Source organism: Ovis aries, chromosome 26, assembly GCF_016772045.2.
Source record: "Ovis aries strain OAR_USU_Benz2616 breed Rambouillet chromosome 26, ARS-UI_Ramb_v3.0, whole genome shotgun sequence".
Lineage (NCBI taxonomy): Eukaryota > Metazoa > Chordata > Mammalia > Artiodactyla > Bovidae > Ovis > Ovis aries.
In genome coordinates, this window is record NC_056079.1 from 16,810,713 (window position 1) to 16,827,142 (window position 16,430).

At 41.0% G+C, this 16,430-nt stretch overlaps 1 protein-coding gene across 2 annotated transcripts; it reads right to left on the reverse strand.

The window, feature by feature from the left end:
• Positions 1-292: 292 nt before the first annotated feature.
• On the reverse strand, positions 293-11,034 carry TRIML2 (tripartite motif family like 2). Of its 2 annotated transcripts, none has more exons than XM_027962517.3 (8): positions 10,895-11,034; positions 10,266-10,636; positions 9,912-10,007; positions 7,732-7,923; positions 6,241-6,381; positions 5,040-5,062; positions 4,769-4,869; positions 293-1,492 (listed from the first exon to the last, which is right to left on the reverse strand). In XM_027962517.3, the coding sequence occupies exons 2-8, from the start codon at positions 10,455-10,457 to the stop codon at positions 921-923; spliced, it is 1,317 nt and encodes a 438-aa protein (XP_027818318.1). In that variant the 5' UTR covers positions 10,458-10,636; positions 10,895-11,034; the 3' UTR covers positions 293-920. The 2 variants fall into 2 exon arrangements, with proteins under 2 accessions (XP_027818318.1, XP_060263125.1); XM_060407142.1 differs by having other exon boundaries at positions 6,241-6,471; positions 10,895-11,007.
• Positions 11,035-16,430: the final 5,396 nt, after the last annotated feature.

Sequence of the window (16,430 nt, forward strand, 5' to 3'; positions counted from 1 at the left end):
ATTTGCCCTTATTATATCAAGTATAGCTGCTTTGCAGAGCAACACTTCAGCCAAGATCACCTTTGAGCCTCAGTTTCTACATTCGAATAATAAGGATTAATACCCACTTACAGGCTGTTAAAAACATGGAGATCCAGCATGATAAACCTTTCACTACAAGTCCCTCTAATAAATATTTCATTGTCTTCTTAGCATTGTACGAACCCCCGAGCAAGGCTGTAGAAAAAATTTTCAGTGGGTGATCAAATAGAGAAAGACGAAGGCAAACACAAGACACTATTACAAAGCATCAAACTGTCTAATTTCTTTTAATAAATTTAATTTTCTTATAAGAAAGAAATAGAATACTTGAAACAACTTGGAAATACTCACATTTTCTTCAACACATCCTCCCCACCAAGATAAGGTATCTGAGGAAATTAAGTTGTCCTCCATGTGGAATGATGATAGAACTCTTGACAACATCAGGAATAGGATGTCTCCATTCCACATGTCACTTTGATGACATTCTCAAATCTGAAGTCTTGATTATACCCAATTCTGTTTTCTGAAATCTCAAGAGTCCTTAACCCAGTCTTAAGGATCCCAGACTATTTTCTTCTCTAATTTCCCAATCTTATACTACATAGGCACTTGCTGTTCTAATTAGCATGGGGTCCTTTAGTTATTATCATTCATGATTCAGCTTAAATGCAACCACTTCCATGAAAAGGATATTGAAAGCCATGCTGTGCCCTCGTGCTAAGCTGCTTTAGTCGTGTCCAACTCTGCGAGGCTATGGGCTGCATGAATGCAAAAGCTCTGGGGTGTTCAACTGGGCTCCAACTCAAGTGCTAAAAATCTTCTACCGGCTTACTTTGTAAAATTGTTTATACAAAAGTCATGCTTGTAACATTCTGGGCTCTCGTGGTTATTAGATATCACGCCGAAGAGGGCTGAGAGCTAACAGTATCATTACAAGGAGAAACGTGAGGGAGGCAGATACTCAAAGAGTCTGAATTCACGCCTCCACTGGAGATACTGAGAGAAAATATAGGCCTGAGAGCTCCCTGGAAGGCGAGATAAGAGAAATTATAGATGAGAGAGCCCTTTGCGGCATCATAGAACGATATCTGCTCATACTCATAGTCCAGGAAAACTCCAACTCTGTGCACTTGCTCTCTCAAGGAGACCCTTTTGAAAGGGGGAAAAGCCCAGAAGGTGTGATCGGTTCCCATGAGAGATCCTGTGAGTAAGACCTTATTTCCGGAACTGCTTCTGACGGTAGAGCTCCTGTACACGCCCAGCTGCCACTGCGCCGCCTTGCCCACGTCCACCTCCCAGTAGTGCCGCCCTGAGGTGAAGCTCTGCACACCCAGCACGGTGGCGCTGAAATCAAATCTCTCAGGGTGACCAGGTACACCCCGCTGCATGTTTCTAAGTTTCACACTTCTTAGATCCTCGGACAAGACCAGATAGGGATGAGCTGTTTTAGGGTCCAAAGTTATAGGTCCTGCAGGGAGAAAGAAATTTAGTTACCCGAGGGGTTCGTCAATGCCAGTTACTGATGACTTCTAACATCAGGGGCTTCCTAATGAGATGGCACCAGTCTCAGTCACAAATATCGGAAAGCCAATCTAGGAGAGTCCAGATGAAGGGAACTCTGAGCTCTATTTCAAGTAATGGAGGGACTTCTCTGGTGGTCCAGTGATTAAGAATCCACCTGCCAATGCAGGAGACATGGGTGCGATCCCTGGTCTGGGAAGATTCCCCATGCTGCAGAGCAGCTAAGCTTGTGAGCCAAAACTACTGAGCCCGTGTGTTACAACTACTGAAACCCATGCGCCTCCAGCCGGGGTCCCGCAGCAAAAGACACCACTACAATGAGAAGTCTATTTCCCACAACTACGGAAAGTGTGTGTGCAGCAACAAAGAGCCAGCACGGTCAAAAATAAATATATAAATTAATAAAATTTTTTGAACAAATGGACATCACAGAGAAACAAAGTCAGCAAGATAATGGAAGGAGATGCACTCAATCTGAGGAAGAAGAACAAAACAATGAATAATGGACTACGGAGAGTTGAGAAGCACCCCTCAAACCAGAAAGGAATTCTGCCAGGCCATGAGAATGAGCTGACACCCAGTCGTAGCCCAGCATCACCTGAGACCCAACTCTAAACTCCCTAAAGATCTTCCACGAGCCTGGAACCAATGGGAGCACTGGAGTCTCCGATAGAGCAGTTGATTCACGACTCTGGCCTGTGACTGAACTTCCCTCCTTATCTTAAATATCACCAGGGCGCAGCAGAGACATCTGGAAACTGCTGCCTGCAGGCCCCTAACACTGAGTAAATCAAAAGTGAATATATTAGAGGCCTGAAAACCTGTGAGAATCCTCCAGAAAAATCAAGCTGAAGTCAAGAAGCCTCACTATGATTTCTCACACTTGCAGGAAAGTGGTAGGTGTCTTCATATCTCTAACTGGTCCTTCTCATCTCTTTCTGTTCAGCCTCTAAATATTGTGACTTCTCAGAGATCAGCCCTGGATCTTTCTTTTTACTTTTGCATATTCTTTTACCCTAAGTGACTTCATTTAGCCTCAGTTTTAAATATCTTCTATATGTTAATGAGATGGTTGGATGGCATCAGTGACTTGATGGACATGAGTCTGAGCAAGCTCCAAGAGTTGGTGAGGGACAGGGAGGCCTGAGTGCTGCAGTCCATGGGGTCGCCAAGAGTCAGACACGACTGAGTGACTAAACTGAACTGATATGTTCATGACTTACTCCTTTAAAAAGATGACAAATACCAGTTGGACAAAACACAGGAATTTCAAACATTCTCCTTCCAAAATGGAACTCCAAACCTATCCCTTCCCAGTTTCTACTTTTTAGTGGAACACATCACTTTATAGTTGGTCAAGCCATAAAACTGTAGCAGTCATTGATTTCTTTCTTTACCATCTAATCCACTAGAAACTTTTATGGGCAAGTGAAGATGCATCTCTGGACTTAATTCATATCAGTATTAAAGTGGTATTAAAAACCACAAGCCTCGAATTTTAAATTTCAGCTTGTGCCGAGATCCTAGGATTTTTAGAAAACCGGCAGAAATAAATGCAAATTGTCTCTGGAAGAATGTACACCTTTTATTCCTATCTGAAAAGAACTTCTAAAAATAATATCTAAGGAAAAAAGGAAAGCTCACTATTGAAAAAAATTCATTAACCACACACTCAAAGTGAGACTAGCAGAAAAAAACCTGAAGAACTTTACATACTGGAATTGCCAGGCATAAACTCTACAATAAATTTTCCTTCTATGTTTAAAGAAAAAAGAAAAACTTCTACTCCTATAGAATACAGGAAACTGAAAAAAGCAAGACTAAGTGGGTTTGATAACTAAACAGATTATTTAGAAATAAAATCTATTAAAATGCCAATGGATGATTACAAGGAAAGAAAGCTACAGAAAATATGCATTAACATAAATGCAAAAATTCTTTTGAAAACATTAGTACATACACTTTGGCAATGTATAAAATGGATAGAACATTACCCTGGGAATGCAAAGTTGGCTCAACATATGAAGCAAACATAATTCACATTAGCGAAGAAAAAATGGATATTTTGGTAGATACCGACGAAAACATCTCTTAAGTTCAACATCTGTTCATGATACTAAATTTTATTGAATCAGGAATAGATGGGGAACTTCCTCAACGTGACAAAAGGCAACTGTGGAAAAACCTATAGCTAACATTAAAGGTCAAAGACAATCTTTTCTCCCTAAGATCAAGCAAAAGATTCTCACCACTCCTATTCACCATTACATTGAAGGTCCTAGGAAGTGCAATAGATAAGAAAAATACAGAAAAGGCTTACAGACTAGAAAGGAAGAAATAAACTGATATTTAATTTCATTAATAGAACTAAAAAAACACTTAGGTATCTGTCTAATTAAATATGTACAATATTACCCACTCCAGGATTCTTGCCTGGAGAATCCCATGGACAGAGGAGCCTGGTGGGCTACAGTCCACGGAGTTGCAAAGAGTCAGACACAACTGAGCGACTTCACTTTCACTTTCTAGCTGAAAACTATAGAACATCATTGAGAGAAATCAGAGATGACCTAAATAAATGGAGACATCACCTTATCCCCAAATTGTTCTACAGACTCAGTGTAACACCAACCAAAACCCCAGCAGGCTTTTTGTAAAAGTCAACAAGTTCATTTTAAAATTTATGTGGAGAAAGATCTAGAATAGCCAAAATTATTTTTAAAGAAAAAATCTGGAGAACCCACAGTGCCCAATTTTAAGACTTCCTATAGAATAATCAATCAAGACAGTATAATACACCAAAACGATAAATAACGATCAATGTTCATTTTCAAGTGATTTTCAACAAATGATGTTAGAACAACTGAATATACATTCATACAAAAAAGGAGGAGAGTTGTACCATATCTTGAATAGTATGTAAATATTAACTTTAAATGAATAATAGTCCTAAGAGCAAAAACTAAAACTGTAAAACTTCTAGAAGGAAATCTTTGTTGCGGTAAATCTCTTAGGCCGCAAAAAGCACAAACCATAGGAAAGAAAATGATAAACTGAACTTCAAAATCTAAAACTTCTGCTCTTCAAAAGATACTACTAGGTAAATGAAAATACAAACCATGGGAGAAATATCTGCAAATACAGAGTCTCTTTAAATACTTCAACTATCTGGAATTTATACAAATATAAAGTGTTCTGTGATCATGGACATGTGTCAACTTACTTTGCAGCACTTTGAGCATTTTGCTCATTCCTGTTATTTGGCACAAACTCAGGTCTGTGATTTGGGCGGGCTGTAGAAACTGATGCAGTAGTGACTGACTCCTGTTAAAGAAATGATCATCTCAGTTATCCATGCAGACCCCAGGCTCCTCCATCCAGTAGATAGTTCTCATTGCATGGCCTTGCTACCCACATCCCAACACCTCCACCCTTGTGTGCTCACATATCAGACTGTGAATCTGACCCAAATGTTTCCAAAATGATTAACTTACCTTTCCAAAGCATATTTTGCATTCTATAGGATGAAAAAAGAGGAAAAAAATTACTAGGGGGTATTTGAGCCAAGTCTTTTGTGACTTGTGCTCATGAAAATATTTTCTCTCATAATAACAAAACTCAATTTCCAAGTAATTTCTTCAGCCTCATGGTGCTAATTCTCAGATATCAAATTTCAACACTGAACAGGAAGTCAGAAAAATGCTTGAAATCACTGTTATATTCCCAAGGGAAATAATCCTCTCTACTTCACACAGAGGATGCTCCTCATTCAAATTCTGCCCATCTACCTGATTTCTATACTGGGGGTGGCAGGAACTTAGCCTGCTATGCTGGGGACGGTGGCTGGAACCAGGTCAGGAACTGAACGTAACTGGGTCACACCTGTCTGTGCTGTCTGGAATGAGGCTTGGCTCTAAGACAGAACTTAACTGTTTATGTCCAGGTGCATCTAGATAGTCTTTAAAATATAAAAATGTACTATTGAAAATGGTAAGTTGCTCAATCATGTCCGACTCTTTGCAACCACAGACTGTAGTCTGCCAAGCTCCTCTGTCCATGGGTCGCCATGCCCTCCTCCAGGGGATCTTCCCAACCCAGGGATCGAACCCAGATCTCCTGCACAGTACACGGATTCTTTACCATCTGAACCACCAGCGAAGTCCCAAGGCATGTTCCTGAACAAAATTTAAAATATACAATACTGGGAATGCCCTGGCACTCACTGGACTCTGCGTGTGTGTGTGCTGAGTCTGAATGCTCTGGACTCTGCATTTTCACTCTCAGTGTGTGTGTATCTGAGTCATGACCAACTCTTTGTGACCCTATGGAGTATACCCGCTAGGCTCCCCTGTCTATGGGATTTCCCAAGCAAAAATACTGGAGAGGGTTGCCATTTCTTCCTCCAGGGGATCTTCCCAACCCAGGGCTGGAAATCTGCACTGCAGGCAGATTCTTTACCGCTGAGTCACTGGGGAAGACCACTTACCCTAGAGGGCATGTCAATTCAAACTTAACTATTGATCAGTGAAGCAGCTCTGTACATATTATGATTTTAGGATGAGTTATAATGCTTTTGACAGTCTTCAATTATGCCTGAAGATCATTGGGTACTGTGTTCCAGCACTGACTCCTAATGAGTACTATCCACGTCTCATTTCTCAGATACTGTAGTGAAGGTTATTTCCAGACTCTTACCTGGAGCAACACCGAGGCGGGCTGCCTACACTTCTTCTCGAGCTCCGTGGTGATCTGCTGGAGGCTGCAGATCTGTTCAGAAAGCCTGACTTCACTATCCTTCAGTTTCTTCATGTTCTCTCTCCCCAGAAAGTTCAGTCTCTGCAGAAGCATCTCTTTATAACTATTTAACAACTGGCAGTTTCTCTTACTGGCTAATTCAACCATCTCTTTAAAAACCCACTCTATTGCCTGCCAACCCAGAAACAGACGTAACTGGGTAAGGCTAGGATATTCCTCTGTGTCAAGCAAGACACCTCAACAGACCCTTGATTCTCTGACATACTGTATCTATGTTGATGTGGACAGTATCCTCCTATCTACTTAATCAGTTCACAACTTGGACCTAAAACAGGTCACTTTTTTTTTTTTGGCTGTTCAGGAAGTTTATTTCCTTCATTAAAACTAAGATTTACTATAATTTAATTAAAAATTAAATTCAACCAATAATAAAAAACATAATCAAACCACTGATACCAGGTTCCTTCCTACCCTTGCAAAGATGCTCCATCTAGGCATGTATGAGAATGTTCATGCTATTTTTTTCTTAATACAAATGATGTCATATTCCACTGCTGATCTGGCAACTTGCTTTTTTTCTTAATAGATAATATGTTCTTGGAGAGTATTTCTTATCCATACATATAGAGCCATGTTATCTTTTCTAAAGGCTAAAGAGCATGCCATTGTATGTCCTATACAATGCATTTCATGAGTCCAATATTGATGGATACAGGTCGAATCCACTCTCCTGCTATCAACAAATGTTAAAGTAATAACAACACCTAAACTTACATTTACATCACACAATAATGTACATTTGTACAAACACTGTTTAAAGAGCTTCATGTAGATTATCACACAATATTATAAACTCGGGGCCATTATCCTTTTATATCTAAGGAAACTAAGAGCTTGAGCAGAATGTCTAAGGCCACCTATTGTCATTCAGTCCCTCATCTGTGTCCAACATTTTGTGACCCCGTGGACTGTAGCCCACTAGATTCCTCTGTCCGTGGGATTTCCCAGGTAGGAATACTGGAGTGCATTGCCATTTCCTCCTCCAGGGGATCTTCCCAGACCAGTGACCAAACCTGTGTCTCCTGCATTGAAGGCGAATTCTTTACCACTGAGCCACCAGGGAAAGTGGCCAACTAGACTACTAAATTATAGAACCCAGTTAGGAATCACATCAGTTTGGCTTCAAAGACTATCTCTAAGCCACGGCTCTATACTGACATCATTTTACAACATCCGTTATGAATGTGTCTTTTTATATGCATGCAAATGTACTGCAAAACAGATTATAAGGAATAGAACTGTGGGTTGACTATATGTACATATACATACATATTATTTTAATAAAAGCATAGTTGTCAGTGGTTGTGCTATTTTAGCTCTTCTTTCTTTCATTTCCCAAATATTGTAAGGATGCCACGTTGCATATCTCACCTGTAGTGTTTCCTGGAACTTCTCCTTTAGGTTCGTGGCAAACTCCATCAGTTGGTTCTGACTGGTTTGTGTCAAATTCAAGCTGAATCCGCCTTGCAGGCTTCGCAAGTTCATCTCATTTTCTTCAGTTATCAACCGGATCCTTATGCTATATTCAGACTCAATCATTTCTTTAAAATTCTGCTCCTCTTTCTTCATCATAGACACAGAAATGACAGATTTCAGGTTAAATACTATAGACAATTATTTATGGTCCCTTTCCATCTACAATTCTAATATAAATCCAAGGAAATATAAAGTACTGGGGAGGAAATAATAGGCACAGACACAAAGGACAAAGGGAATTTCCGGGTCAACATCAGCCAAGATATCAACACAATTTTAGAACATGAAATGCAGATAGAGACATGTTCATTGACAGGAAACAGGAATCTACACAACTTCAGGACCAAACAGCAGGAGTCAGGAAAACTGGAAGGTAGGACGAAGGGCCTTTGCTGATGCTTTGGATAGTGGATGAGAGGAAAAGAGGAATCAACGGGTGACCCCAAGGCTTCTAGATAAAGAACAGAGCGGCCAAAACATAAAATGGAAACTATGGATGGGACAGATTCTAGACATGGGGAGTGTATCAGCAACTCAGTTTAGGCTATGTCGGTTTTGATAAGTCAGCCATCCAAGGAGAGACACTAGTCAGAAAGTTGGACATGAAAGCCCACTACTTGGAAAGTCTGAGCTAGAGACATATATTGGGAGTAGTTGGCTTAACAACTGTATTTAGGGACTTCCCTGGAGGTCCAGTGGTTAGCACTCTGCATTTCCACTGAAGGGGTATTGGTTCGATCCCTGGTCAGGAACTAAGATTCTATATGCAGCACGGTGCAGCCAAAACAACAACAACAAAATGGCCATATTTAACCTCATGACACTACTGAGTGAAGATTTATCAAGACCCTGACTATTCTCAATACTTCCACTACCCCTCCCGCCACAGTTCCCCATCACCTGGCCCTGATTATTGCAAACAGTCCCCTTCAGGTACTCCCTACCTGTGATCTCACCCTCCTACAGTCTACATATTATTTTTCAGCTTCTGTTCCCTTAACAGACTTTTACAAGATATTGACTATAGTTCCCTGTGCTTTAGAGTGCTTTAGAGTAGATCCTTGTTAATTTTCTATTTTATATATAGTTCTGACTGGTATGACTTATGGTAATTTTGATTTGCACTTCTCTAATAATTAGTAATGCTGAGCATCTTTTCATGTGCTTATTGGCCATCTGTATGTCTTTGGAGAAATGTTTCTTTAGGTCTGTAGTTCATTTTTTGACTGGGTTGTTGGATTTCCCTTTCTTAACATTGAGCCCTATAGCTTTTCACTTACATGCATTGGAGAAGGAAATGGCAACCCACTCCAGTGTTCCTGCCTGGAGAATCCCAGGGACGGGGGAGCCTGGTGGGCTTCTGTCTATGGGGTCGCACAGAGTCGGACGTGACTGAAGTGACTTAGGAGTGAATATGTTAGGGCTTCCTGGGTGGCTCAGCAGTAAAGAATCCTCCTGCAGCGCATGTCAATCCCAAACTCCTAATTGACACGCCCCAAATAGAAATTCTAAAATTGACCTTTAAATGGCTTCAGGATTTACACTGCCACATCCAAAGTACAGAAGATGCTCAATCTCCTATGGCATTGTTAACTGCACTATCAGTCTTTTTTTTATTTATAAATAAGGTACAAAAATGCCATTTCCCTAACAAATTTAATACAGTTAATTTGTATTTCTCTTAACGTGAGCGTATGAACCAATTCAGTCTATTCAAAAGATTATCTGCATTTGCTTTTCTGTGAGCTCTCATATCTTTGATAATTTCTCTATTGAGTTTCTAGTCTTCGGCTACTGACGTTTTGTTTTTGTTGCAGTATCTTAGTTCCCTGAACAGGAATTGAACCCATGTCCCTTGAAGTGGAACTGTGTCCAATCTTAACCACTGAAGCTCCAGGGAAGTCCCCTGCTTACTGACTTTTAAGAGCTATTTATACATGAAGGAATTAATACTTTTCCTACCTATGGATTTTAAAGTAGCTTTTCCTGCTGTGCCATTGGTCTTATGCTGTTTATGTTATTTGCTAGCCAACATTATAGGTAATTTCCACCCAAGAATCAAGATAAGCACTGACCTGCATCATCACCATTCTTTCTTGTTCATCAGCCAGTATGATTTTAGCTGCTTCAAGTTTCTCCTTCAATGTGTCCAACATCTCCTGGAATAACTTCTGCAGAGAAATATATCACAGTAATTGCTTTACACCAGCTAGATTCCTAACCTTAGACAAGTGAAAGGCCAATAGCCCTGGCTACACTTGGAAGGTCTGCATATGGTACTTATCTAGTATCCCGTTGATTAACATCAACTAAGGGAAGGATCAGAAGGCCTTGAAGGATCAGAATACCTGTTCCCCAAACAAATAAGGTCATTAATGAAAAGATGCAGCCAGAATGGCAGGGTGGTCTGGGATCTGTACAAAGCTTACCCTGTAATTCTCGGCCATCTCTGACACTTCATTCATCACCACGGGACTCCCACGCTCCTGGGGAGGCAGGCTGTGGCCACAAACCGCCATTTGGTCACCACTGTGGAACAGCTGCGGTGGCTGCGGGCGTGTCTCACAGCGGACACCTCCTGGGGTGTCTTGCTCTAACTGGGAGCGGGGCCTTTTGGACATCCCGGCAGGCGGCTCTCGGTGGAGATGATCAGGCTGTTTCTAAGGCGGAATACACCTCCCCACACGCGGAACGGGAACGGAGTGTAGGGTTCTAGGGCAGGCGCACTCGTCAGCCTCCGGCCTCCGCAGTCAAGGGTCCTGGACTCTTCGCATCCAGCAAACCTTCGGCAGCCACGAGCCTGAGGAACGAAACACGATGAATTACACCAGTGGTCAAGTTCTCCGAGAATTTCAAGTTATTGAAAATAATTAACAAGTGACAAAATAGCAAAGTGCTTCCCGGTAGTCTTTTCTTTTTACTTAAAAAAGAAAAGAAAAATCGCCCTCAAGGGAGAGCACACCGTGGCAAAGAGCAGGAAAGGAACTTCCGGAACTACGAGCAGATAGAGCCTGGCCTCAGGCACTCCGATCGCAAGCCGAAGGAATCCCTCACTCACCCAGTTGCTTGCAGAGATCCAGAAAGTGAGGGCTTCTTGGGGCGGCTCCTTAAACCGGACAGAGGGGAAGTGGTGTGTCGCCGCGCTCCAAGGAAGCGCTCCCTTTCAGGTCTGGCTTCGAGGTGCGCATGCCTGAGGGAACTCTGGGGCTCCACAAGTGCGCATGCGCCTGACTGAGGCGCCATTTTTGTGCCTGAAGGGTAAGGAGTGTCACACCAGAGACTTGGCCGTTGAAGGATGTTTGCTAAAAAATTAAATAAATGAAAGAAAGAGAAGAAAGTTAAGTCACTCTGTCGTGTCTGACTCTTTGAGACCCCATGGACTATAACCTACCAGGCTCCTCTGTCCATGGGATTCTCCAAACAAGAATACTGGAGTGGGTTGTCGTTTCCTGGGGATCTTCCCAACCCAGGGATCGAACCCCGGTCGCCCGCATTGCAGGCATGAGGGAAGCCACAGACCCCCAAGTAAATAAACATTTTCAAAAATACTGAAGGGAAATTGCATGTATTTATATGTACATATGGGATCTGGCCGTGGCGCTAGTGGTAAAGAACCTACCTACCTGCCAATTCAGGAGACCTAAGAGACATCAGTTAGATCCCTGGGTCAGGAAGATTCCGTGGAGAAGGACATGGCAACCCACTCCAGTTATTCTTGCCTGGAGAATCCCGTGGACAGAGCAGCCTGGCGGGCTACAGTCTATGGGGTAGCAGAGTCAGACACGACTGAAGCGGCTCAGCACAGCACAGCACAAATGTACATATATGCGCTTCCTCGGTGGCTAAACGGTAAACAATCTGCCTGCAATGCAGGAGACACAGGTCCCATCACTAGGTGAGGAAGACCACACACCCCCGCCCCTACTGCCCCACCCCTACCCCCCCCCCCCGCCCCCGCCCCTGGAGAAGGGAATGGCAGTCAGCTCCAGTATTCTTGTCTGGGAAAGTGCCTGGACAGAAGAACTTGGCAGAGGTAGGGGACTGAGCTACCGAACAACAAAGTATGTGCATACATACGTGTAAGTAATACATATATATACATATGCACATATGTGCATATATACAAATATATTTTAAGGAAACAGAACAAGGGATCTATAATCCGTGCATCCCCATTTCCAGACAATTCTGACAACGTTTGAGCAACAATTCTACCTTTTCACTAGATATATTTTAATTATATTCTTAAAATGTATTACCTACTGAATTTGGAAATCTTTCCCAATGAGGAATCACATTAGTTTCCTTGTCTAACCCCATCTGTAGCCATTGTCCATGACACTGTAACACCAGATATTAATTTCTCAAAATTCTCTAATTTACATTTGCCCATTCTGTCTCATTAGCCAGCTCTTTTTAACAACATCTCTTGCAAAGAATCAACTTGAAAGAAAGCAGAACTCCGAAACTTCCATTTCTGGATTCATTAACTTCTTTTTGCTTCTCATGCTTGCAATTCCACCCAAACTTGACCATCTACTGTGGAGCCCTATACCAAGGTCACAGGTGTGAAGCCCTGTACCAAGATCACAGGATAAAAATCTCTGGAACTGACCAAGCCTTATAGCAACTGTTGCCATGAGCCTCCAGATCTAAACCAGCCAGTTTCCTGACACCTAATGACACCATTCCAGTAGGAATTTTCTGTCTTGAGGCTATGAATAGTGGCTGCAAGCCTGCCAAAGTGTTCAGCTCGCCCTTGAACCAACCCACTATTCTAACACTGTTCTGTCTGTCTCTCTCTAATAAACTTTATTCTGTTCTCATTCTGCCTGATGTCTGGAAATTCTTTTCCAGCCCATGCACGGACCATGACATCATCGAGGCCTTCCACTCTTTTTTAATTTTTAAGATACATGAAATAATAAAAATTCTGAAGCTGTTATTCTTATATATTCACTGTATGAAGACATTGTTATTGTGCTAGGGTACATGCTAAAGCAGCAGACTTGATTTGTCTTTTTACTATGTTGACATTTGCACTGATAGTAGATAAAACTGCTGGAGTTCTACCATCAAGGAAGTAGCACCAAACAGGACCATAGTCATTTACTGTATTTTAAAAATCTCTACCTATTTGTAGACTTCCAGTTTAAAAAACACACACACACGCAAAAAAAAAACCTGTTTTACTTAAAAATATTCATATTTCTTGATGTTGTGGTAAAATATTAAATCTCAACCACTGAGGACAGAATTTAGTGACTTCCCTAACAATCCTGTGGTTAAAATTCTACACTTTAAATTCGGGGAACACAAATTCAATCCCTGGTCAGGGAACTATGATCTCACATGCTGAGCCATGCTGCCAAAAAAAAAAAAAGTATAGGATTTAGCATACCAGGTGACAAGATAGAAATGTGTAAAACATTTATGTTGCATATGGAAAAACAATGGTTGTCTCACAAAAATACATTTTTTTCTGATTAAGTTGCAAACTATACTAGTGCTATTTTTTTCATAGGTCATTTTTAATAGAAAGACTGTGGTCATTCGCATGTAGTGATTTGGAAAGACATTTTTCCAAAAACTGTCATCTCAAGGAAACTAAGTGCATTAGTTCCCAATGATAAAATCTGAGCTTTTAAGCAAAAATGAGAGTTTTAGAAAACTTGCATCTACTATTCTAAGCTTTACAGCTTCCCGATACTTGTTTTTTTCTGATGAAATTAGTAGAGATATTAACAGCTGATTGCTTTTGCTTTTGTAAAATGAAATATGTCAACATTTGGAAAACCTGCAAATTCACTGAACCAATTAAAAGATGCATGCTCCTTGGAAGAAAAGCTATGACAAACCTACATAGTGTATTAAAAAACAGAGACATTACTTTGCCAACAAAGGTCTATATAGTCAAAGCAATGGTTTTTCCAGCAGTCTTGTATGGATGTGAGAGGTGAGTATAAAGATGGTTGAGTGCCAAAGAATTGATGCTTTTGAACTGTGGTGTTGGAGAAAAGGATTGGACTGCAAGGAGATTCAACCAGTCCATCCTAAGGGAAATCAGTCTTGAATATTCATTGGAAGGACTGATGCTGAAGCTGAATCTCCAATACTTTGGCCACCTGATATGAAGAAATGACTGATGGAAAAGACCCTGATGCTGGGAAAGTTAGCAGGTGGGAGAAGGGGACAACAGAGAATGAGATAGCTGAATGGCATCACCGACTCAATGGACATGAGTTTGAGCAAGCTCCCAGAGATGGTGAACGACAGGGAAACCTGGTATAGTGCAGTCCATGGGGTCACAAAGAGTCAGACACAACTGAGTGACTGAACAACAAGTTATTTTTTAAAAGCTCAATGCATGATGTTACAAGATTATGAAAGGGTAAAGTGGATTCAAAGTATAAAATCAGCGAACTTTAGTGTTACTGAGGACACAACATTCATTAATATGATTTAAAAACAAACAATTATCTGAAAAGGTATAGAATAATCTCCCCTTTCCCAACTATGTCCTAGTGTGAGGACAGATTTTCTTCATGGACTCCAGCTAAAATAACATTGCAATGGATCGATGCTAGAATAGATATTAAAAAAAATTAAAGAGATATGCAAATTTTTAAAATCACGCCTCTTGTCTTAAAGAACTGTTTAGAAAAGGTTCTTCATAAAAATGTTATGTTTATCTTTAATATTTCTGTAAACCATGTTGAAGCCTTTCAACTGTTTTTTACCTGACAGGTTTTTGGTCTTTTTTTCTTAATTTTAAGATATACATTGAATAGACCATCCCCTTATTATACAAATTGCAAATATTTACCCTCTACTTATCATCTGGATTTGAATCTACTCTAGTTGTTTTTTACTGGGTCCTTTCAAATCCTTGTAGCTTGTCTTGCCTCCCTGAACATATCCTAGACTGAAAAACCAAAGCAGAACACTGATCCATTATAAAAATGAAGGCTTTTAGAAAGTCGGTGGTCACTCTTGGCCTTATCTTGAGCTCTCAACAGTCGACATAGTTGGCCAGGAACAGTTTCCTCTCTTTGCAATCAGGATCCTGTAAATGACATCCCCTCTACTTGATTTTCCTGTTTCTCAGCATTCTTTTTGTTTTTTGGCTTTGAATCCTCTTGAACCTCTAAATTTTCACAGGCTTCAAGGGTCAGTGTTGGTCCCTTCCCTTCTAGTTCTAATATCTCCCTAGGTAATCCACATTTACTTCCAAACGTTTATTTAATCATCTACCTAGACCGGCACTCCCCATCTGCAATTCAATGTCTAATAAGCACCTCATTTAACATACCTGTAACACTTTTGGATTTTAATCAATAATGCCTTCCCTTCCCCCAACTCCCTGGTGGCTCAGATGATAAAGAATTTGCCAGCGAATGCACAGATGCCTGTTTGATCGCTGGGTCAGGAAGATCCCCTGGAGGAGGAAATGGCAACCCATTCCAGTATTCTTGAGTCAGACCTCAAACTCACTTTAAAATCTCATTTGGAAGCACCACGTAAGCTACCATCAATTCCTCACCCCTATTAGTTCACACTCAATCCTGCCCCACTCCTATCTCCAAATCCTCAGCACAACAGCCAGAATACTATTTGGCGGGGCGGGGGGGGATAAGGGCTTTAAAAAAAAAAACAACAACAGCAACTTTTTATTTTGTATTGAAATATAGCCAATTAACAATGTTGTGGCAGTTTCAGGTGGAGAGCAAGGGACTCAGCCACACACATACATGTATCCATTCTTCCCCAGACTCCCATCCAGGTTGCCACATAACAATGAGCAGAGTTCCACATGCTATACAGTAAGCCCTTGTGGGTTATCCATTTTTAATATATCAGCGTAGACATGTACATCCCAAACTCCCTAACTATCCCTCACCTGATCCTTGCACCCTGGCAACCAAAGTTTGTTCCCTAAGTCAGTGAATTCAACAACCAGAATACTATATTAAAACCTTAATCAAGTTTCTTTTTTTTTTAAATTTGGCTGTGTGGCTTGCAGGATTGTAGCTCCCCAACCAGGGACTGAACTGGCATCCTCAGCAGTGAAATCTCAGGGTCCTACCATTGGAGATAATTCCCTTTAATCATTTCTAATAACTTCCCATGGCACTTAGGATAAAATCCAGTTCTAGATGATCTGGCCTCCTTCCCAGAGAATCCTATGGATGGAGAAGACTGGTGGGCTACAGTTGGGGTCACAAAGAGTCGGGCTACAGTCCATGGGGTCACTGAGCAACTAACACGTTTGCTTTTCTTTCATCCCTCTTTCCTCCCTACAGTTCTCAGCTCAAATATCACTTCCTCTGAGATTCCTTTCTCTAACTACCCAACTTGAAATACCTTCCCACCATTTATAATCATTTCCTCTGTATCTATTTTATCTAACACTGAGTAAATATTTTAAATCAAAGCAGCACAAAGAGAAATCAGTGAAGGACAGAGAATAGAGATGAAATATTTTTACAGGAGCCAGGTGAAAACAAAGTAGATCATGAGTACGTTATCTATGCACCAAATTCATACATATTCTTGTTTTTTCTAATTTTATTTATTTTTTGTCCTGGCTTTTT